The 23,997-nt window shown below is 37.1% G+C and overlaps 1 protein-coding gene across 16 annotated transcripts in view; it reads right to left on the bottom strand.

Annotated features, from left to right (window-relative positions):
* Positions 5,093-23,997, bottom strand: part of MPDZ (multiple PDZ domain crumbs cell polarity complex component) — a 170,357-nt gene continuing 151,452 nt past the window's right edge. For 15 of the 16 annotated variants that reach the window (XM_021063726.1, XM_021063743.1, XM_021063757.1 and 12 more), the window contains 12 exons: positions 23,436-23,581; positions 22,778-22,861; positions 22,328-22,521; positions 20,685-20,832; positions 17,127-17,213; positions 16,119-16,209; positions 15,195-15,238; positions 14,274-14,396; positions 12,831-12,935; positions 12,151-12,263; positions 10,929-11,052; positions 7,585-8,962 (listed from right to left, as the gene is read on the bottom strand). In XM_021063726.1, coding sequence (XP_020919385.1) covers positions 8,816-8,962; positions 10,929-11,052; positions 12,151-12,263; positions 12,831-12,935; positions 14,274-14,396; positions 15,195-15,238; positions 16,119-16,209; positions 17,127-17,213; positions 20,685-20,832; positions 22,328-22,521; positions 22,778-22,861; positions 23,436-23,581 — 1,406 coding nt within the window. In that variant the 3' untranslated portion in view covers positions 7,585-8,815. Of the gene's footprint in view, positions 8,963-10,928; positions 11,053-12,150; positions 12,264-12,830; positions 12,936-14,273; positions 14,397-15,194; positions 15,239-16,118; positions 16,210-17,126; positions 17,214-20,684; positions 20,833-22,327; positions 22,522-22,777; positions 22,862-23,435; positions 23,582-23,997 lie in introns of all 16 variants that reach the window. The other variant, XM_021063703.1, reaches the window with a different exon arrangement.

Here is a 23,997-nt window from a genome sequence, read left to right as displayed (position 1 = left end):
TGGAGCAACTAAGTATCTGGCCTTAGTAAATTTTCATGGCGCCAACTCCACTTTTTCCTCCTTTGCATTAGAAACATTTTCCACAATCTCATGCAAATGCTTTAGTAAGTAAATTTCTATTCTCTCTAGTGTTCAGAATCACCTTATGGAAAGTTATTTTAATAACTGTTTCTTGTTTTCATCTGAAAGTTGACAAATAGATGAGCTTTCTAAGTAGCAACATCACAACAAGTATCAAAAAAAATATGATCCATGGTCATAAGAGAAAACTTAGCAAATATTTTCAGGCTTTAGGACTTCCCATCAAAACTTTCAAAGGAGGTCATCTAATTGCAAATGATCACTTCTGCACAGGTGGTTATAAACACAGATTCTTTAGGATCTCAATACTTTCTAAAAGTTTAAGGGTGATCCTTGAATTTTCACTGTTTCCAAAATGTAGGTAATTTAAAAGTATAATTTGTTTTATAAATATCCATAAAGTATTTTATTAGCAAGTGGGATTGAGAATGTTTTATGAGCTTATCCCATTCAATGCCCAAACCTAGAAATTAGGCTTATGTGCACTAGTTATCTGCTCTCCAGTACAGCAAAACATCACCCTTTGCAACACCCTAAGAAAAGCATGCTGTAGTATCCCAAATAGAAGCTTTTACTCTCTCAACCCTCACCTAAATCTTTAAGAGTATGAACTGTCGATCCAGGTTTTCAGAGACATTAAGGCTTATTTTATAGTCAAATGTGGTTGTCATTTGGTAGAAATCTTCTTTAAAAGTTAATTCTTCCCTTTCATTGGCCCCTTAGGGAAATAATTTAAAAATTTAGCTTCTAGTAGGGCATATAATTTTCACCTTGCATCTCCCCAGCTTACTTAGTTTCAAGCACTTGAGAAATAATATCTAATGTGGAAGAAAGGAGTATCTTAGTCTGATCTCACCACCTTCCTTCTAGAAGACTGTTCAGTCTACTAAGCTAATTATTTTGTCATTCCCTCCTTTCTGAAAAGGAAGATAAAAATAAATTTACTTATTCTAATTAACTGAACATAGAAGATAAGGAAGGAGATATTATATGAGTGATGGATATTGCACAACTTCCTGTTTACTTTAAAATGAGATACTGGGCTTATTATGCAAGTGATGGGGCTTAGATTGACAACAAAACCCCTCACTAGGTTTAAGTAACTCCCATCCCAAGTATATCTTATTTAAAATACTAAGGAATGACCCATTCACTTCACCAACCAATGAAACTACACAGTTCTGTTTTCCTGGAACCATGTTTGCTTCTGCTTTCCATCCTAGCAGAAATCATGAGGATATTTATAGAGTAAGAAATTAAGAGGGCACCTGGAAAGTTTATTTTCAATGTTGGGGTATAAATTAATAATTGTGACAGCACACTCTACTCCAGATGATTCCACAGTCACACTGACTTTAGAAATAGTAACAGTATTGCTGTCATCTGTCAAGTGCCACCATGTGCAGACACTTCATCTCATCTAACATTAAGAGAGCTGTGGGGGGAGTTCCCGTCGTGGCGCAGTGGTTAACGAATCCGACTAGGAACCATGAGGTTGCGGGTTCGGTCCCTGCCCTTGCTCAGTGGGTTAACGATCCGGCGTTGCCGTGAGCTGTGGTGTAGGTTGCAGACGCAGCTCGGATCCTGCGTTGCTGTGCCTCTGGCGTAGGCCGGTGGCTACAGCTCCGATTCGACCCCTAGCCTGGGAACCTCCATATGCCGCGAGAGCGGCCCAAGAAATAGCAACAACAAGAACAACAACAACTAAAGACAAAAAGACCAAAAAAAAAAAAAAAAAAAAAAAAAGAGAGCTGTGGGGGAGGTGGTATTATTCCCACTTTACAGTCAGGGAAGCAGAGGCTCAGACAGGTCAGCCACCTTCTAGAGAGGAGCCAGGCCAGGATGGGAACACAGAGCCATGAGATCTGGAGGCCCAATGTCTTTATACTCCATTTCACAGAAATCCCAAGCTCCATGAGGTTAAGACGTTTGTCAGCTCCGACTTACGTTTATTCATGGACATCAGAGTGGGCATTGAGACATGGATGACTTCCTTACATAAATACCTGTAATGTACAGAAAGGAAAAACTTCAGAAAACAAATCAACTACTGAATATAAGGACTAATAGTCAGGCAGTTGTAAATAAAATAAATGAATGGGTTAAACATAATTCTCATGGTTTTAGTTATCCAAATAAATCCAAGAAAAACTGTAAAGTGTCTATTTTAAAATATATAATTCCTTTATTCTAACCCTAGGATTAAAGAGTCAAAGATGAAGAAATCATATGCTCCGTAGCCTTAAAACCTTTTTTTCTTTAAAATGAGCCAGCATCCTTTATCATAAAGGAACACATGGCACCAGATCTCCTATTTTGATGAAAACTATGTCTGAACAAGAATATTTTACTTGTCCTATTTAGTTTTAAAATGTAAGTTATACATACCTAGTTACAAGAAAATAATGACTGTGTATAACAAATATGAGCATTTTAAAAATCATTCTGAAGGTAATACTGGAAGTTGCTGGTTGTGCTTTTAACTGCATAGGAAACTGACTGCAACAAAGTGAAGTTTATGAGAATTCAGATTCTTTACATGAAGAAAATGCATATAAGCTTCACAAAGTGCAGTGGCATCTCTGAAATATCTGCAGTAAAACATGTTATCTATAGGTTTAATTGCACTGATATATATTTTTAGAGTAGCTACTTCATAAAGAATTGAACAAGTTTATAAGTATCTGAGTGATAACCAGCCAATCTAATTTGTACCTAGAAAGCAAATCCACTTATTCAGGATACTATTAGTAAATTTATCTTTTTAACTAAGTAAAAAAGTAAACTTAAAGTACTTTTTTACTAGTTTGAGAAGTATCTTTTCCTTATGGGACTTACACAGATTTCATCATTCACAGAAAGGACAGAGACTACAGAGACTATGACTGTAAAAACGACTCATTTTAAAAATCAGGTAAATGTGTATTTCATTTAACTTAGAGAATTGCATATTTTCCTCAAAAATAAGTATGTTAGGCTGTTTTTCATAGATCGTGTTACCTTTCTCAAACTTGTCTGGAGCGAGGGAACAAACATATTTTATACTCAGTTGAGAGATTTCTATCAGTACACTTAAAGGCAGCAGGGTGCATAATTAAGTATGCTTGCCATCTGCATTGCCCTCCAGGTGTAGAAGACATTAGCTTTATTTAATATTACCACAACATTAATTTTACTCCATTAATTTATGTCATTTGTCCTTTATTCCAAACTCAGATTGCCAAAACTAAAGCAATGGAGGCGATGACCCAATTCTGGTTTTAGTCAAAATCTTATAAACAAAATCTTAACCACATTAGCTAAGAACACTCTTAAGAACAGGTATTGACTGGCTTGCTTTTACATTTTTGAAAAGAAGTCGATAAACAAAACCTTTCTGGTTTGGGTATAGTAGAGTTTTTCCAAAGAGGGTGTGTATCATGAGATCATTGCTATATGGGGCACTGACAAAGCACCAGAAAATGGGAAAGCATATCATGAAAAATGTATTTTCAGTTCTTTCAGTCCAGGAAAGAGTATCCATTGAGGCATTAACACCATTCCAGTACTTGCAACCCTCCTTTTCTGAGAAGACAGCATGCCTCAAGTTCTGATACTTGGTACACAATGGTATTTTGATAGAATTTAATATCACTTTTGTTCATAATTAAATTTATGGCAAATGATATTGGTTTTCCACTCAAAAGTAGTGAGATACAACCTCTCTGTTAAGTACCTTTAGTTAAACAAATCTATTTATTTGTTTATTTATTCATTCATTTATTTATTTACAGGGGGCAGGTATGGCCTATGGAAGTTCCCAGGCAAGGGGGTTGAACTGAGCTATAGATGCTGGTCTACATGACAGCCACAGCAATGCAGGATCCTTAACCCACTGACCGAAGACAGGGATGGAACCTGCATCCTCATGGAAACTAGTTGTGTTCATTTCCGCTGAACCATGATGGGAACTCCAATAAGAGTCTATTTTAAAGATAGAGAGAGATTTAGTAATTAACAGTAGAGTTATATGAGGACATGGGAAACAACATAAAGGTTGTATGCAAAACAACTGAAATTTTGGTGTAAGTTGGTTTGCATCCAACGTTAGAACACATGATTATACAAAAATGAAAACTTAAAGCTAAAGAAAGCTATTGAATTTACATTACTCTATGTCTTCCAGGATATAATACTAAAATAACAATTACTATTTCTTGACAGCTTATCCTGTGCAGAGTATTAAAACTTTAAAAAGTTATTTAATTTTCCAAAGCAAAGTAAATTTGTAAGTTTCACTGAATGGAATAAAGGGCCCTTGGATAAATGAAATATAGAGAGTGGAACTCTGAATATGAAATAATTCAAGGCAGACTCAGGTGAAAAAAAAATCACAATTTTGAATACGTCAATATGAAAATAAGACAGAAAGTAGGATTTCCAAGGATAACTCTTTATTTCTGAAAATCCACAAGGCAGACTCAGGTGAAAAAAATCACAATTTTGAATACATCAATATGAAAATAAGACGGAAAGTAGGATTTCCAAGGATGACTCTTTATTTCTGAAAATTCAAAGTTAAACTTTCATTCCTGGTAGACATATGAGGAGAAGGGAGGAAGGGGGAAGGAGGGAGAAAGGATCACAAAGAATCAGCAAATGACACAATTTTCTGAAAAAGCCCTGTATTAGATCAACAGTTAAAGCTCCCTCTTCAAAGCTGCCTATAGCAGTCTTTTTGATGGCAGTACTTTTTGAAACTTTGAGAAACAGTTTCAGGGAGAGAATTCTGAGAACATGACCATAGATTTGCCTCTGTACTGACAGAATTCCTTTTAAGGAGCTACTATTGAACTTTCAGTACTTAAGTAAGTAAAATTCCTAGACAAATAATATTCCTTTTTCTAATTTACATAAAATGGGGTACTGGTATTTTGAAGGAAGAAAAGCTGCAACATCAAGTATACAAAAATCACGATAACTGCATTTGCCTTCCTTGTTCTTTCATTTAGAAATATTCTTGAGGCCAATGTTTTTTTTTTTTTCCTCTTGAGGTAAGAGAGGTCAATCCCATCTTACAAATAACTCCCTTTAGGAAGGGTCAAAGTTAAACTTTCATTCCTGGTAGACAAAGTTGAGGAACATCTTTGCACAAATGAAATGCATTCCAGAATACTTGTCACTGACATGAAAACAACATACTAGGGCTGTTGAAAGCAGGCGATGATAGTTTTGACATCCCCACACCTAGACCCCAAAAAAACCTATTTATTCCTGTCTCCCTGCAGGCATTCTTTCAACTTCTTCACTGTGATGGAGATCAGAAGAAAGGCACTAAATCACTGTCTGGCATTCTCAGACAATCAGCTAGACCAAATCTAAGACAACATGGCACCATATAATTCAAAGCGGGGAAGAGGTCCCTTTGTTTCTTCAAAACTATCAAAATCTGCTTTATCAATATTCTTAAAATCTCCCTTTTCTTGTCTTTAATTTTAATCTTTTATGCTTCCAATTCCATCTCTGTTCTGATGTATGGGTTCCATTCACCTCCTATACCACAATGGTACTCCTGCTGGTATGTATCAGTAGGTGTTGATATTAAACACATCATCACTATCATCCTTTTGCTGGGGTCACAAAGAACAGAAGTGCATGGTATTCACCAATGTGATTTAATCACACAAGGAAGTATACAGAACCAATTATGGGTAATCCATAGTCTTATATATGGTCTTGAGTTTGCACACGACATTAACACTATAACCTTCAAGTCTTTAAACTCTTTGTTCAAGCACTTTCTTCCTTCTCTAGGAGAATTCTCACATTTCCAAAAAGAATAATATAGGAGACAGAAATCTTTGTCACTCTCTCCTGTACTAATGCATCTATATTCTTTTCTTCTCAAGTCTTCTTTTCCTTCCTTTCTCATTTTCTTCTCTTTGCTTCCACATGTTTTGACTTTGTTAATTAATAACAGTTCAAGAAGGGAGCTTTTCCCCAGTGTTTTTATATTGCTACAGTGGCATTCCCATTGCTGCATTTTTGCATTCAGTATGAAGGCTGCAACCAGCTTAACAAGGTGATACCATGAAATTAATCATGATCTATAATTTAATCATCTATATGCTGAACAAACACATACAGAACCTCTCCTATTTGCTAGGCATAGTGATTGTAGCTAAGGATATAAAAACATCCTAAGATACTATATTAGTGCATCCCAGGGCTTCCATAGCAAAATACCAAAAACAAGGTGCTTGACAACAGAAATGTATTGTCACACTTTTGGAGGCCAGATGTATGAAATCAAAGTGTCAGCAGGGACAAGCTCTCTTTCAAGAAACCAGGGAAAAAATTTTTTCCTTGCCTCTCCCAGCTTCTGGTGGCTCCAGGTCTTCTTCAGATTGTTTTTATTTTTATTTTCTTGTCCCCATTTTTATATGGCCTTCTCCTATTTCTCTGTGTCTCTACATGGTCTTCTTTTTAAGGATTTAGGGCCCAATGTATTCCAGCCTGACTGCTTTTCAACTGAACTAATTATATTCACAAAGACCCTATTTCCAAATAAGGTCACATTCTGAGATTCCTGATAGGCCTGAATTTTGGAGCAATGGTACAAAAATACCCACAAGGCTCTTCTCATTGGAGTACTCCAACATATCTACTCAAACTTTAATTTGGTTGGTTAGCTTGCCTTCCTAAGGTCTGCCATAGAGTGGACTCCATAAAATCTTTGCTGTTTGAAACTTATAAAAGGATGGCTTCGCTTCCAGCAGCCGACCACAAGAGGATCTCAGCATGCCTTCATGATGGAGGGCCATTCATTGGTGACTAAGAAGCTGGATGGGTCACTGTGATACTAAAATAAATTTTGTTACATCAACTACCTCCAAACAGTAGTACAGTAGCTGGTTGGGAAGAATATCTCCCAAATGGCTGCAATGTGTAGTTTGTCTATTCATTTTGTATACATAAGAATCACAGAATTCTATTTTAGAACTTGACACAAGCTTTGACATAAAATAGCCTATCATTTTACAGATGAGATGAATATGAGGAATGCTTGTGTTCATTAGCTAATTTGGGGAAGGACTGGCAGAACAAAGGTTCCCCAATTCCTTGCCCAAATTCAAATCAGATTTTTCATGTTATTACAAATAATTTTCATAATGACGTCTTCTGTGTGAATTAGCTCTTGGCTACTCTAAAGAACAACTTACAATATTGCTCCATTAACAGCGTCTCAGAAAAGCACATACAGGCATGACACCTCTCTTTCTTCAATGTTGTTTATCTTCCTCTGCTCCATGAGGAGTCTATGAATCTTTAGCACTAGTAAAAATTCTGGGCATAAAACACATTGAGCGTTTCATAATGATGTTGTCCAAAGTTCCTCTAGCCGTAACTATGGACACCATATGTTCAGTTAGACATGATAAAAACCAATTTTAAATTGTAAATCTTGAATATAATAAAGTTTTTCCCCAGTAAAAAGAACAAAAAAAAAAATACGCCTGCTTCTTTTTTGTGTGCCACAAAACTTATTTATTCACTTCAGTTCTGCATTTTACACAAAAGTGCTGTAATAAAATATCTGTACACTACTTTTGTTACAAATATAGATAATATTTAAAGTGACTTTATATATTCTAATGTAGGAGTTTCACGCTCTAAAATGGGAATGAACACATGATAATTCCTCACCAGTTGTCTCAATAAACAGCTCCATCTGTTTCCCTTAGTCTTAAACTATTGTATTATACGATGTTAATATAAAGCAATGAAATGAAGTTATGTTAATCCCCTTAAGTTTTCTATCAATTTACTAATGGCATACAACCAAAATAATTACTAACACATTGCTTTTTTTTTTTTTCTGTCATTAATACTAATTGAAAACCAATTGCACAGCACACTGACACATTTTTAGTGCTGCATCCCTTAAACCAGTACTGACAATTTGGAGAGTCATCTATGTTCCTCCACAGTAAGCATGGCTGCTTCTAGACAAACCACAGTCAATACAAGGCAGCAGCATCATTTTACTTACAGAAACATGAAAATATATTACAACAGGTCAAAAATGAAAATGACCATTGAGCTGTGCAATAAATGGTTTCTTTACAGACTTAGGGACAGTGCTTCCTGTATTTGCTAGTTACTCAATCTTGAAGCCCATTTTGGAAGGAAACTATGTATGTATATATTAGAGGTGGGGAGATGTGATTTTTAATAAGATTCAAAATTTTTAAATAATGAAAGTAATTAAAAGTATTTTTAAAGATTTTCAGCAAAACCTTTTTTTTTGGTTAGAATTGGGGAGACAAGGTGGATTAACAAAATAAGATTTTTATAAATTTCAGGTTTCTTCTTTATATTTTCATTTTTTTATTTTAATTTCATGAAGACATTCCTCCTTGGTTAGCTTTGAATTTTCTTTCTGTACAAACCAGTTGAACACATATTAATTTTTGCCCTCATGATTATGAAATATCAGATATCTTCAGGAAGAAAGACTGGATTTACCCATGCCAAGAGTCCTTTTCTTTGAGTTTATATCACAAAATACAAGGAGAAAGGAAAAGTGATGCACTGTTGTCAGTAGAAAAGCAAACTTAAATGCTATTTCCTCCCTTCTGTTTTGAAGAGCCAGATGACCACAGACTGGGAAGAGTCCACAGGACTGGTTCCATTCTCTTTACACCACGGGATGCATAAGAGGGGCTGAGGTAGCTCAACTCCAGCAGCAAATTCAGGAGAGAACCATCAAAGTGACAGTGCCTTTTGTCCGCTTAAGGATGGCAACGGCTTCTTCATGGGTTACCCCTTCTAGACTCTGCCCGTTGACAGCAATGATCTGATCACCCCTCTTCAGACGCCCATCTTCCGAGGCTGCTCCCTGCAATAATTAAATAGGCTTGTTTATGTCTCAAAAAATGCTGCCCTGCAGCTACACAACAGAAAAAGATTCAAACAGGAATGTAAATTGCTCTGCGAGTTCACAAGCACTGTTCTCAATGCTCCACGGGTGCTCCACAGCCATTAAGCAATGATGAACAGATACAAAGGAAGCCTTTCTCCTAAATGGTGTTAGCACTGAGATTCCAATTTGAGTGAGAATTTAGCAGTCAATAGATTAGCTGGATGGTTTTTTGACTGTTAGGCACAGCAGTTGGTGAAAACTCAAATTAATAAAGAATATTTGGGAATATGCCTAATAGCAGTGATTTCATAGAATCCAAGATTTTTTATCCTATAAAGAAGATCTACGGAAAGAATACAAAGGACTAGCAGTTTTATAGGACAAGGGCATAGGGCCACCAAACCCAAAGGTTTGCAGAAGCACAAAAGCCCACATGAACTTTGACAAGGGCAGGATAAGGCACAAACTGCTGATTGATTCCAATTCAAATTCTTTTTGTGGCTTTGAAAAGGCTACTTAAGCTGCGTGATTCTTTACTTCCCAAGGGTAGATGGCGTCTTCATATGCCTTATGTGCCCTAAATGATGACGACTAGATACACTGTAAAATAACCCCATCTTAAGGCATATTTAGAGTAGGCAATTATGCAATTAAATATAAGATTAAAAACATGGAAAAGTTAATGAGGAATACATCATGATGAAATTCTTAAAATATGTTCTAACTAGCCTGCCTTAAACAAATCGTTCCAAGACTGAGGAAAAGGACTGCATGACTCTTCCATTTACTTGCAAATGCTGTTTGTATTTTTGGACATACCAATGGCTTCAAAAATCTTATAAATTAAGTCTATAGCTAGACTGCTATAGATACAGCACTTTAAGTTGGTTAAAAAAATTTTTTTTTTAAAAAATAATAGAATGAAACCTTTATAGGTACATTTTAAAGAACCACAGCACTAATCTAAAGCTCCTGCATTAGATCTTTTGATAGGTTTAATATAGTTTTGGCTCCTTTGCACTGTAGGTTTTGAGAATTCAGGTTTTTCTCTTGCAGGAAATTTTTTTTTTTGCCCCACAGCATATGGAAGTTCCCAGGCCAAGAACTGAACCTGTGCCACACCAGTGACCCAACCACTGCAGTGACAATGCCAGATCCTTAACCCACTGCACCACAAAGGAATTTCTCTCCCTCAGGAAATTTTGTTTAATTTTGTAGTTCCTAAAAAATTGCTTTAACAATAAATTAACAATAATTATATAAGTTTAAATTATTTCAGTAGCTTCACCAATGTAATAACTTTGTTTTCTAAATATTCTCAACATAGAATGGGATGCTATATGATTACAACTATATACAAATAGTTTTCTTTATTCAATCTTTTGCAAATAGCTAATCTGTGGTAGTGATAGAACTACTGGATATTCTTAAATTTTTTTAGTAGTTATTATTCTATTTCATTCAATGAAATGAAATTTGCAAAAGAAATGACCTATTCGTTATTCTGCATATGCATGTTATGTACTTTTCAATGTCTATTTTATATTTCATGACCAAAAAAAATGCAAAGAAAAATAAACACCAGGGCTCTATAGCATACACATAATTAAAATGTCCTATTTCTGAAAGATGGTCAATCATATGCAACTTGTTTTCAAAGGAAAAAAAATCAAGCTCTTTTAAGTAAACTTCATTAATAGTTTTATGTATATGTCAAGAGCGCCCATGCAATTTCAATTTGAGCCTGTTTTCCTTTAAATATAACTAAATCTCAAATTGGACAAAAACATTTAATGACCTGTTCCTGTAGGGAGTTCCCAAAGAAAATGATCAACTGTTAACCATTTGGCATTACCTCAGGACATAAACTAATAAGCCAGCTGCTGACCACTGTTAATGAATGTTTAGAGGGGAAGAGGGTGGTTAACATTTGCAAGCTTACCTTTGCAAACACTGTTTTAACATAAATGGGTAAGTCTCCATGAGGGCTACCATATCCTCCTACTATACTGAAGCCTAAGCCATCTGGTCCCCGGTCCAGTGTAATAGACTTACACTGAGGAGGTCTACAGTAAAACGAAGAAAAAAGAGATTTTAGATTTTTAAAATATAAATACACATATATGTTTACACACATATACATATGTGTATAGTATATGTATGTATCTCCACGAATCTGCAAGTTATAGGTTATCTGACTCCACCCAGGGCTAGTATAATTCTGTTACTGACAATGAGTATATTATGGGTATTTTGGGGATGCTTAAATTGTCAGTGCATGTCCATGGTCCTATCTTAAATTTACATAATCTAATGTAATCCAACTTAATACCCTAATCCTATTACTCATGTCCAGCACCCTTAACCTAACACATCCCTGGCATGTTCTCACTGCACTGAGTAGCTCCTTCTTTTTCCAGTTTATTTAAAGCGAGAGGCTAATGTGCTGAGGACTCTGATGAAGTCAGTCATAAACGTCAGTATTCTCAAGCTCAGAGACAAAAATCGATGATAAGCAATATAAAAGCTGTGTCAAATTACATAAAAATTCTAATAATATCCTCTCTTCTCCTCTCTCTATTCTAATTCTTTTGCACTCAAGTTTTTTTAATCAAAAGGATGATTAAATGAATATACAATGTTAGAATTATGTTTTTAATTTTTTGATTAGTGTATCTTTTTAATTTTTTAAAGTTTTATTGAAATATAGTTGATTTACAAGGTTGTGATAATTTGTGCTGTACAAAAAAGTGATTCAGTTATATGTGTACAGATATCCATTCTTTCCAGATTCTTTTCCCATATAAATTATCATAGAATATTGGTAGAGACCCCCGTGCTATAGAGCCGGTCCCCATTGGCCAGTCATTCCATACACCACAGAGGGCATATGCCAATCCCAAACCCCGAGTCCGGAGACTGATCCCAATACTAAATATCTCTCCTCAAAAATCTCAGAGTCAAAAATATGGGAGTAGAAGTGGCAAGCATGCATGAGTTCTGACTATCTATCTAGCTATATACCTACCTCTGATAAGCTAAATCCATGTCATAATTATTTAAGAATTTAGAAACACTTGGTCTTTGTATTTCATACCTCATTTCCTATTATTTCACTTTTATGTGAGTGGTAGGGACATGGAAACCACAGTATCTGAGCTCACCCTACATCATCCTGAAATATACTGCTTGATGTCAGCCCAGTGAAAGACAGACTAGAAGTGACAGGCTCCTGCTGGTGACCTGTGACCACACTCACATCTCCTCCAGCAACTACCTGCACACAGGAGAAATATAAAAAGAAAAACATGTGTTCATGAGCTAGGAAGACATCAGTAATTTTCCTTTCAAAAGGGCATTTGGATTAAAATGTGTATTTTATTGTCCACTTAATCATTTCTTTAACATGATTAAAATTAGAGAAGGGAATTTCACAAGACCCAGAGGCCTCTTGAGCTGACAGTAAGAATAATCTATTTATTCATTTCTATCAAGTCTTCTGATGCTTTTCAAACACAGTCTCACATGTAATTATTTTTAAAAGATCTTCAGAATATAAGCCAATCACACCACTAAAAATTTCAGCAATTAATCGTTTCCTGCTAAAGACCTCATTTTTCCCCCCTTACCTAAGTATGAAACAATAAATGCATCAGGATAAAATGTGACATGAATGTGCTTCTTCCGTCCTTTCCTGGAACTCTCAACGTAATCGTTTATGTTTAAGGGAAATAGTAATAAAGAGAGAAATAGCAGGGGATTTAATCATTTTTACAGCTTTAACATCAAAGCTCATGTGCCCTCAAGCTACCCATGTTCTGAAGAGTGGGGATAAAAATCTTACCTGCATTTCTATGGAGCCAGGGGCATTTTTCAGTAAGTTAACTGCTTGAGTGTGAGTCATCCCCTCAGTAGATGTGCCACAGATAGTGACAATCCTATCCCCAACCTGCAAGGGAGAGAAACAGCCATCTGCTGCCACAGCCCTGGGAGTGGGATGATTTCCTTCCGTCCTGTCCGTGTCATTTATATACTGCTAGTCAGCAACAGAAATAGAAGCAAGGAGCCTCCACTTCCAAGCCACAGCAACCACAAAGAGAAGCTGCACGTAATGGCTGAGTTTTATCATCTGTGGGGCAAGGAGCAGGGAACCGCTTTTCCTTTCTCTTCATTTTTCCAGGGTAAGACATTACTTCCTATTACAAGAGTAACTTACCTGCTATCATTTCAAAATCAGAATTTCTCTGGACATTATAAAACACATCAGTTAGAACTCTAAGTCAAGGGTTGGCAAACTATACAGTTCACAGGCCAAGACTGGCCCACCGCTTATTTTGGTTAATGAAATCTGGTTAGCAGACAGACACAATTATTTGGCTGCTTTCACAAGGCAGAGTTGTGTACTTGCAAAGCCTAAAATATTCATCTGGTCCTTCACAGAAAAGTTTTCTGACTCCTATGAGTACAATCAGTTTTTAAGTGCCTGTCATAAATTTACTTAACAAAAGGAGAGTGAATCATTATGATTTAGACACTTTTTAAATTGTGGTTATTGTTTGAGACCATTTTTAAGGCATGAGGCCATACAGATTTTACTTCATAGAGATTCAGTTACTTTAATGTAAATATGACCTAATTCTATAAAACTGATAAACAAATACAACATAAATGATAATTTTAAATTTAATAAAAGTTAAATCAGCATTTAAACCAATAAAACACATCAAGAAAAATTTTACTAAATTCTGGTAATACTTTCTTAAAATACTGTTTTCTTTTAACTTCTTCCACAGGGTTTCTAACAAGTGAAAATATTAAGAAGCAACTGTAAGTCTTCTCATTTCACTTATTTGCAAATTGGCATATGACAGCAAATTCTCTTTTTTTTTTTTTTAGGGCCACACCTGCACATATGGAGGTTCCCAGGTTAGGGGTCCAATTGGAGCTGTAGCCTCTGGCCTAAGCCACAGCCACAGCAATGCCAGATCCAAGTACCGTCTGCAACCTACACCACAGCCCATGACAATGCTGGATCCTTAACCCACTGAAAGAGGCCAGGGATCAAACCTGCATCCTCATGGATACTAGACAGATTCATTTACGCTGAGCCATGACAGGAATTCATCTACATCTTTCACTCAAACCAAGCCCTGTTGTGGCTAGATTACCTGATTTAAAAGCTCATACAGACATTTCAAACTGCTGGCAATAGCTGGTCAGATTCAAATAGTTTAAAAAACCTTTTGACAGATTTGCTAAGGTTACCAGGGCTATGAGTAAAACTTACTCTGAGTTTCTGGGTCTGAGCTGCAACTCCATTCGGGTGCATCATTGCGATAAATATAGGAACATCACCAAGGGGGCTGCCCACTCCTCCAGCAATGCTGATCCCCAGTGAATCAGAAGGCCCCTGACATTGAACAGATAGAGTATTTTGGTCAAACTGCTATTTTTAATTGGCTTTTGGTTTCTTTGGCACAATATTCTAGAGTTAACTCTGATCTTCTAGATGGTAGAAAATGAGGCCCAAGAAAATTGCATTACTTCATTTGATACAGGTCCTAATGTGATTTAGAAAAATAACCATCTGTTCAGGAAGTAAAACAGATCAAAACTGGCTAAATGGAAATCATGTTATCCGGACTGAGGAAAAGCAAATTAACTGATGAAGTAAAAAGGAACCAGAGAAACAAACCTGTGTTAAAAGGCCCACACTTATAAATGGTAGGATGTGGAACAAGTCCACTGCTCTCAAGGAATCTCTAGATCTTCACGGACAAAGTAGACAGATTACCATGCCTCTACGCAGTGACTATAACATGATGATGATGGCATGCAGTGTCTGCAAGAGTGCTTGGCACATAAATCTGCTTTTATTTTCTCTGTTGTGCATGGCTGTCAGAGGAATCTGTTTCAAGTAACAGGAAATGTCTGCTGAAGCCAAAGTCTTACTTATCAGTATGAGAAGTGAGAGAAGACTGGTGTTCTTTTGTGTGGGGCTGGACTGATACCATTTTTGGCAATAAAGGATGTATCAACAATGATTTTTCCAACAAGGAAATTCAGCAAGGACTGCATTATTCCCTATCTGTGTATGATACGTATTTTATCTGATAGAACTATAAAATAGTAAGGCAGTAACAGGAAAACACATATGCAGACACCTCTGGAGTCAACAGTTTACATTTTTTTCTCTCTTCTAAGTTACCTTTTTAATTTCAACTGTTCTTAATCCCTGTATTTCAGATGCTACTGTAAAGGGGAAAAAAAGATGAAATATTGTTATTAAAGCATTTTTAATGTCAGTTTAGACTTTAGTTGATGTCTAGAGCTAGATGAGACTAAACGGGATACTCTAGTTTTTTGTTAAGGGGATGCTCAAAGTTATTAGCACACATGATTAAATCTGTCTTACACGGGGACTCCCAGTTGGCAAAATCCACACACCATCCCATTTTTTCCCTTCTTATTTCAAGCATTGCTTATACAACTGCATAATCCACTTTGAATGAGTCAAGGACAGGATGTGCTTTGGATAAAAAGGCACATGTGCACAGCTGAGAGGAATAAAGTCGTGGAAGCATTAAAAAGAATCCATGGACTTAAGGGCCTAAATTTCTAGAATATTAGTCACATTGCAAACAGAGACTGCCATATGGTTAGTTTCTTCAATTTGAACAACTTTCAACCAACGCTCCAAGCCAAAAAAACCCTCTGCATCATGATTTCATGTAATTAAAACACAGGAGGATCATATTAATTTTCTCAATCAAAATTTTTGCAATCTTCATGGAAAGAAGGCTTCACTTAATGGCATCTTTTGAGGTATTAGTGTTACATCAAATAGAGAAAGGGAATAAAAATCAAATATACCAATCTGTTTGTAAGAAACATTAGAATCTTGCTTCTAATGTTTAGAATATCACATAGGGAAAACATCAAATGGGAAATGCCACCATAGGCATCATTTCATGCTGTTCCAAATTTCTGCTGGCACTCATTTTTGCACCTGTATTAGGATTGGGATGATTTAGAGGAAAGAGAGCTTCAGAGTAAAACAGGGAAAAAAATCAGCATTGACGGTCAAAATTCAAACCAGTAAGTCATGCTTAAAATTTCAAACCAATCTTACATGCATTCTTCTTTGAGCTACTTTCCAGTGACTCAGATGTACTGGAGCCCGAAAGTGGAAAGGTAAACGATGACAGGCTGCCTTCACTCATCTACAAATACATAACAGTTGTTTTAGAAAGCTTTGGATGTAATAATACACCCCCACTCCAATACCACTTATTTCAGAATTCTTTTAGTGCACCTACAGAAAAATATCTGTTAAGCAAAAGCTGCATTTGATAATTTGAAGGGCAATACAAACAGTTTCCACTGATTTGTTTTTCTTTTTAAGAAAGAATTTATCCAATGACATAAATAAACTGAAGGTAAAAGAATGGATGCAACTGACTCCAACCTACCTAAAATTTTAGCAGATTTTCTCACTAGATTTAGAAAATAATCTCACTAGAGTTAACCTTCTCTAAATTTAAACTAAAAATTTGTACAGAGATAGGGACTTAAACAAAAACTGCAGAAATAGTGCCAGTCAACAGGAAACCAATGGCCTTTATCAAGGGATAACTAAGGGGTCTTTAATGACAGGCCAATAAAAATGGGCTTCTGTTATCAGAAGGCTAGACTGGGGAGGGGCTTGCCAAAGACTCCCGCTACCTCACACCAAATTTTTATACATTGTGGTGAACTTCCACAGTTCCCCTACATGGGATATTTTCAGTTGAATATTGGTTGATACATGCTTGTTACAAAATACTTTAAAAATATATCATCTTGTTAGGCTTATTTGTATTAACTGGTTAATTTTGAGATTATGGAAAAAGATTCATGTCAGAGAAGAAGAATGCTCCTTAGAATGACTCACCAACTATTCAAGGGCCACACCTTGATTTCCTGTCCACTCTCATCTCCTGCTCTTGCCTATCTCAAACTCTGCACCTCAGCCGCTCTGCTAGCGGCCAGAGGGCCAGGCCTGTGTACAGAACCCTGGACAGACCCAAAATCAGGGCCACCTTTGAGTTCTATTTGACCTGTGGACTGCACCAACCTGATGAATCCCATAGCCACCCACCTGGCTGCTTTGAGAAGGCCTCCTTTCAGAATGGAATGGACCAGCTTTGACTCTTCCAACTTCCAAGGTTACTGTGCCTAGGGAACACTAGGGGGAAAGTTGTTTTACAGAAATGTTCAAATAAAACGCTAGTCAGCTTTAGGATTACATTTAACTCTTTGAGACTGGGTTTTTGAAGGGCATTTCCCTTTTGGAATTTCTATAGGCAAAGATCATTCCAATCCTTTGTGGAAAGAGGCTTTTTGAAAACATTAAAACGAGCAAAAATTTTAACAAGCTGTGGCAGCAACACCAAGAGTCTAACTACCTCATGTTTTACATGGAGACTGTGTATCCCGAGGCAAAGGGAAACTGAGCAATTATCTCATGAAACACATCAATTTAAATAGGCTAGAAGAAACAAACAACTCAGATTAAAAAATAAATAAATAAATAAATAAATAAATAACCACTACTGCAACAGTTCGTTTGGCTCTCGATAGCAGATGACTGAGTAAGTGCTCTGCCACCAACACTGTACCTGCATAGATTTACTATACTATACTTAAATAAGCCCTGTTGTTATTAACACAAAACAAGAAATGAAGACAATTTCTCTATGGCTCTTTATGAATAAATCATAGACATGCAAGAAATGCTATACAGTCTAAAGCAGAAGCAACACAATGAGGTATTTGAGAACCCAGGCTTTTTGGCATCAGATACACTGGTTTCAATCCAGACTATGTGATTTCCTAGCTGTGTGACCTTAATAGATATCTATCTTGACAAGTCTTTAACTCCACATTTTTAAAAATGGAGACCATTAAAGGCTGTTATAATAATCTACATACAACGCTTATGAAAGTGTCTAGCACAGAGCAGTACTGTCAACTGCTGCTTCCGGTGTTTCTATTACTACAAACAACATTGCAATGAACCTTACATATATGAAGAATTTTGTGTACTGAGCATTATGCATGCAAGATTTTTAAATGAAGGATTACTAAATCAAAACAACAGGAAGCAGCAGCTACAAATAACAAACTTATACAAATATTTAAGGCTCTCTGTATGTACTGCCAAACTGGGTTTTTAAATGGTGGTTTAACTGGTTCTAAAACTATGTTATTTTCTGGATGTCTCCTTTACTGTCTTTGAGAGTCATCTATCTTACAGATTTAACTATCATTTTAAATTTATCTCCAAAAGAAAGCTACTTCTTAAAGAATTCTAATCTATTTTTTGGAAATTGATAACTCTAATAATAAGAAATGATAGATTTTAAATGTGCTTTTTTTCCCCCTTTTTCTTTTTTTTTATCTTTTTAAGGGTGCAACCATGGCATATGGAGGTTCACAGGCTAGCGGTCTATGAATTGGAGCTGCAGCTGCTGGCCTACGCCATAGTCACAGCAATGCACTCAGAGCTGCGTGTGCAACCTACACCACAGCTCATGGCAATGCTGGATCCTTAACCCACCAAGCAGGGCCAGGGATCGAACCCACATCCTCATGGATACTAGTTGAGTTCATAACTGCTGAGCCACAACAGGAACTCCTAAATGTGTCTTATTAATAACTAAGTGTTTATGCACATACCAGATCCTATGCAAACCACAGAGGTTAATAACAAGACGCTCACTTGAAAATCACTCCATAAAGTTTAGCCACTGACGAGGCTTCCCACCAGCATGTGAGAGCTCTGACACTTCTACTGCTGGTGGACACTGACATGAAGGCTCGTGTCCTTTAATATGTGCTACATCACATGGGTACTGATGGTGACCAACTTCTAGTCATCATTGAACTGTATTTCAGGTCATAAAATTACATGTTAGGTAAACGAAAAGCAATGAGATAAGCATTGCTTTATCTATTTGCAGGACACAAATACCCTCAGGAAACTGGAATATTTCCTAATAGGAAACACACCTAAAGTGCTAAGAGTTGTATTTTTAAGTGACTAATTTATATTTTATTTTTAAAATGAGACTGGATCTGCCTTTCTAATCAGAAAATGATTCTTCATGGAGAGTTTACTTTAAAGGAAATACATTTCAGGAGTTCCCGTCGTGGTGCAGTGGTTAACGAACCCAACTAGGAACCATGAGGTTGCGGGTTCGGTCCCTGCCCTTGCTCAGTGGGTTAACGATCCGGCGTTGCCGTGAGCTGTGGTGTAGGTTGCAGACGCGGCTCGGATCTCGCGTTGCTGTGGCTCTGGCATAGGCCGGTGGCTACAGCTCCGATTGGACCCCTAGCCTGGGAACCTCCATATGCCGCAGGGGCGGCCCAAGAAATAGCAAAAAGACAAAAAAAAAAAAAAATACATTTCATAAAGTAAAATGTGCTTAAGCCTAGCAATGACACCTTGGGATGGGTGCCTTATAATTACTGAAATTACAACTATAATAACTGATGAAGGTACTGCTAGTAAATTTGCATTAAATCACCTTAATTTCATAAGGATGACCCATTCAACTACAATTTTTTTTGTCTTTTATGGAAGCATCTACCATATATGGACATTTCTGGGTCAGGAATCAAATGCTGGATCTTTAACCCACAGTGCTGGGCCAGGGATCAAACTTGTGTCACCACAGAGACAATGCTGGATCCTTAACTTTCTGTGCCAAAGCAGGAACTCCCATCCAATTACAATTTTTTTTTTTTTCACCCAAGGCACATGGAAGTTCCCAGACTATGGGTTGAATTGGAGCTGCAGCTGCAAGCCTACGCCACAGCCAGAGCAGTGCAGGATACGAGCCACATCTGTGACTTTCAAAGGAGCTTATTATGGCAACACTGGGTCCTTAACCTGCTAAGTAGGGCCGGGATCAAACCTGAGTCCTCATGGATACTAGTAGGCTCCGTTACTGCTGAGCCACAAGGGGAACTCCCAAATATGATTTTAAAAGACAAACTTTAAATAGTTTAATAGTTTTGAATCAGAATAAGATGTGAACCAAGCGTTCTCTTCTATGGTTCAAAAGGGTAAATCTTTCTTCTACATTATTCATCTCTGGGGAAATATAAAGATGTCCAATTTAGCACCCAGATAGGGGTTAAGAAAGGGGCTGAGACAGGACAACCCAGAAAGCATGACTTCCAGAGATGCCCTTCCTCCCTCCTGTGATCTCCTGCCTTTCCACTGGTCCCTCTTCAAAGGGCATCCATGCCAGGGAGGAAAATCTTCCCTTATGCCGGGGGTCATAAGAATATACCCAAATATAAACAGGGGAGAACTGAGGTTAAGACTTTTTGTTCCTCCTTTGTGGCCTGAATATGTGCTTTTCTTTCAAGAGGAAAGCCACACAATCATCACTATATAATAAAAGATTTACTAAGATCTCAGATATTCAGTTCATAATTCTCACTATGTAACAATATAATAGACAGGTGATTCTAAGTTTGTTAGAGATTTATCACTGCAATATGGTATCTTATGCATAAATACACCTTATTTTAGAAAATCTACTAAATAAAGAGATCAGTACTTGTCTGAGTGTGGCAGCTCAATGTGATATGCTTTCCTTTCCTGCACTATCACCCACGATCATGTGTGGCATTGGCTTTCTACCTTTAGCAGAGCTGCGACAGCTTCCTGGGTGGCATGACGGACATCTTCCCCGTTCACCATCAGTATCTGGTCTCCCTGCATCAGTCTTCCATCAGCATCTGCAATTCCTCCTTTGACAATGTCAGACACAAATACTCCAGTATCATTTCTGGAAACATAATTTTGAATTTCAGCATTATTATTTCTTCTCCACCATAATGCAATACTGATGTAACATTTGAAAGTCTAACAGTTTTCAAGTGAAGACTTTATACTTCTACTTTTGTGACTTTAAAATAGTTTTATTGTTTTCAGCATCACTGGGGCAACTATAATAATGATTTTTGTAATAGTACCTGCATAATATTTCGTAGATGAACCACGTTTTATAAGCATATTTACTTAATTCTACATTGTAAGTAGAAGTGGCTACTGTTACATTCATTTTATGGGTCACATAGCTACTGAATGAAAAAAATGGAACTTAAGAGTCAGTCACTGGGAGCTAAATATATTGTCCTTTCTACACCATAATGAAGTCTTCAATGCATATTGACCTGTGCCCACACAAATATGTCACCAACATCATTAGCATTACTAAAAATAAATAATAGATGTGTATCTCCACTAAAACCAGTTGTTACTCAAAATTTAAGTGCCATTGCTATGATGTCTTTCATTTTAAATCATTAACTTTATTACTTTTAAATCTAACTTTTACACAACATAGGTTTACACAAATGAACAAATATTAATCTGATTCCAACCTTTGTTTCATAAAACTATAAACAACCCAACAACTTCTTGTTGAGACACAAAGGTAACTGTACGTAGAAGCATTTAGTGAAAGCTGAATTACATCACTTGTTCTTGCCAAGGTCATGATCTCAAACAAATCATTTCACAATCTGATACTCTGCTTTCCCATCTTTAGACATATTAGAAAATACTGGAATACATATATATATTTAATATTACCTATATATAAATAAATTTGGTGAATGTACATTAGGTTCAGTACCTACCTAGCCTCTTAAATAACTTTTTATGTTCCCTTCTGATGGCGTGCTCTTGTTCACCCTGATCCCTCTCCCTTAAATATCCTCCCCCTTTTTGTTGGACCAACTCGCATATATCACTTTTAGCTTCATCTCAAGCACATCTTTATGAAGATGTTTTCCTAACCTACTTCTCTTAAATAAGGTCACACAGTCTCTTTCTCCTTTGCGTCCATGGATCCCCCACAACACATTTCTGCCTCTCATTAACAGATGCCTTGGTTGTAAGAATTTCTCATTTACCAAGCTGAGGTTTTGTTTGTTTTGTTTTGTTTTTTGACATCAGGACCCATGTTTTACTTAATTCTGTTCTCCAGAACCTAATGTATCTCCTGGCAAGCACCAAGTACTCAAAAATACCTATTGGCTTTTTGTCTAGTACCTCCAACCTCCCAACCGCCCCACCTCCCCGACCCCCAGCACAAAATACTGATGAAAATAGTTCAACACCAATGTCTTCTGATGTTCCACGATTGTGTACGCTGAAAACTACTAACTGAAGAAGACTAGCAGTTGATAAAGATTCCACTACTGCTGGTGCTCTTTAAAAGGACTTAAATTCAATCACTTCCAAGAGGTCACTGTGTTTGCCCTGTTCAGTCATACCTTTTACCAACAATACTCAACCCCAGGCCTTTCCCCGGCTTCTTCTGCAGCTCAATGGTGAGGGTGTCATACACGTCCTCCTCTCTGTATGGGGCCTCATCTCTGTAGAGCATCAGGCGCACCCTTTGTGGTGTCTGTCTCAGGACATTTATTGCTTCATCATGTGTGGCTTTTCTCAAGTCAATGCCATTCACCTGTACAGAAATGGGACGCAGACTCTGAGAAGTCAGGTAAGTTGAGTAAAGTGAAGAAATGAGGGGAGACACGAGAGATGGGTCAGGGAGGAGAGGGGAAAGGAAGGGAAGGGAAGGGAAGTAGGAGAGTGGAAGTGAAGGAGAGAGGGAGAGAGGGTGGGAAAAAAAACAACCACAAAGACCACCCTCCCCAGAGTAGCTTCTCCTTTGTTAGTTGTAAAGGTCAAAGGCACAGCATTCTGTACCTATTCTGTACCTCTAAAATCTGATCTCCAGCCCAGAGTCTCCCGTCTTTACATGCTGCTCCTTCTTCGTAAACCTCATGGATAATAATGGCACCCTATGGACTCAAACAAAACTTTTGCTAAATGGTTCCAGGAAGCTTATACTTCTTTCAAATGATGGGAAAGTTTAAAGAAATAAATTACAAAATACATACAAATCATCCAGACATGCACATATGACAGATATTTATCACCTTATCCCCTTTTCTATCCACCAGTGGAATGAGTGCATCTTAAAAGTACTTTTGGTACTTATAAAATTTCGTCTACAGATTGTCCAAATTTTCATACTTTTCTCAATATGGGTCTAATCCAGCAGTATCCAGTCAGTAAAAGGAAAATTAAAATACAAGAACTGGTAAACTAATGAAAATATTTTGAACCTAAAGGTCATAATCACAAGTATAAAGGAATGTTATTAAGTCAGTGCTGGCTTACTCAAAATAAAAATCCCAGTACCCAGTTGGGTATCTGCCCTACAAGTTAAAATAACAAGGAATGATTACGCTTTTCTAAGCCTTTGTACTTCATTTCATAAAACTGATAGAAATCTCCCTGATAATGGTCTCTCAGGGTTCACTGAACAGGCTGCCTGTGGGCTGAAGCATCCATCTCTGGCTGTGTCCTTACCAGCAGTGTGTCCGCACCCCCGACAATGCTCAGGCCCAACCCTGTCCGCCCTTTGGAAATCTCAATTGTTGTTTCACAGCCTGGGATGATGGGGCAGGTTGCAGGGTCAGAGGCAAAGATTGCTGGTGTTGATGACCTACTTGTACCTAAAAATACGTCAGAAATGAAGTAAAATACAAATGAAAATTGGTTAGAAGGAGTACATATCAAACTTACCACAACAGTTGCCTATGGGGGATGGAGAAGAAAATGAGCATAAGTTTGGGGACAAGGATGACTTCAATGCTACCTTAATCTCTTGGTTATATTTAAAACTATTCAACAAATAATTAAATCATCATTGGTAATTCAGAATGGTGGGCACGAATTTACCTGTTAAATTATTTTCAGGACTATTCTATATATATTTTTTTAATTACGAGAGATGATATGTAAAAAGAATGAGAACAGAGAGTTGAACTGAACCTCTAGTTTACCTCTGATAGCCTACATTTCACAGAGCTAAACAACCTTACGGAATTATGATTTGTAAAACTGAGATGTATGGAGTTCTCGCTGTGGC

The sequence above is a fragment of the Sus scrofa genome, chromosome 1, assembly GCF_000003025.6.
Source record: "Sus scrofa isolate TJ Tabasco breed Duroc chromosome 1, Sscrofa11.1, whole genome shotgun sequence".
In the NCBI taxonomy this organism is placed as follows: domain Eukaryota; kingdom Metazoa; phylum Chordata; class Mammalia; order Artiodactyla; family Suidae; genus Sus; species Sus scrofa.
Note: the sequence above shows the minus strand (reverse complement) of the source record. Positions and strands in the feature narration are given on the sequence as shown.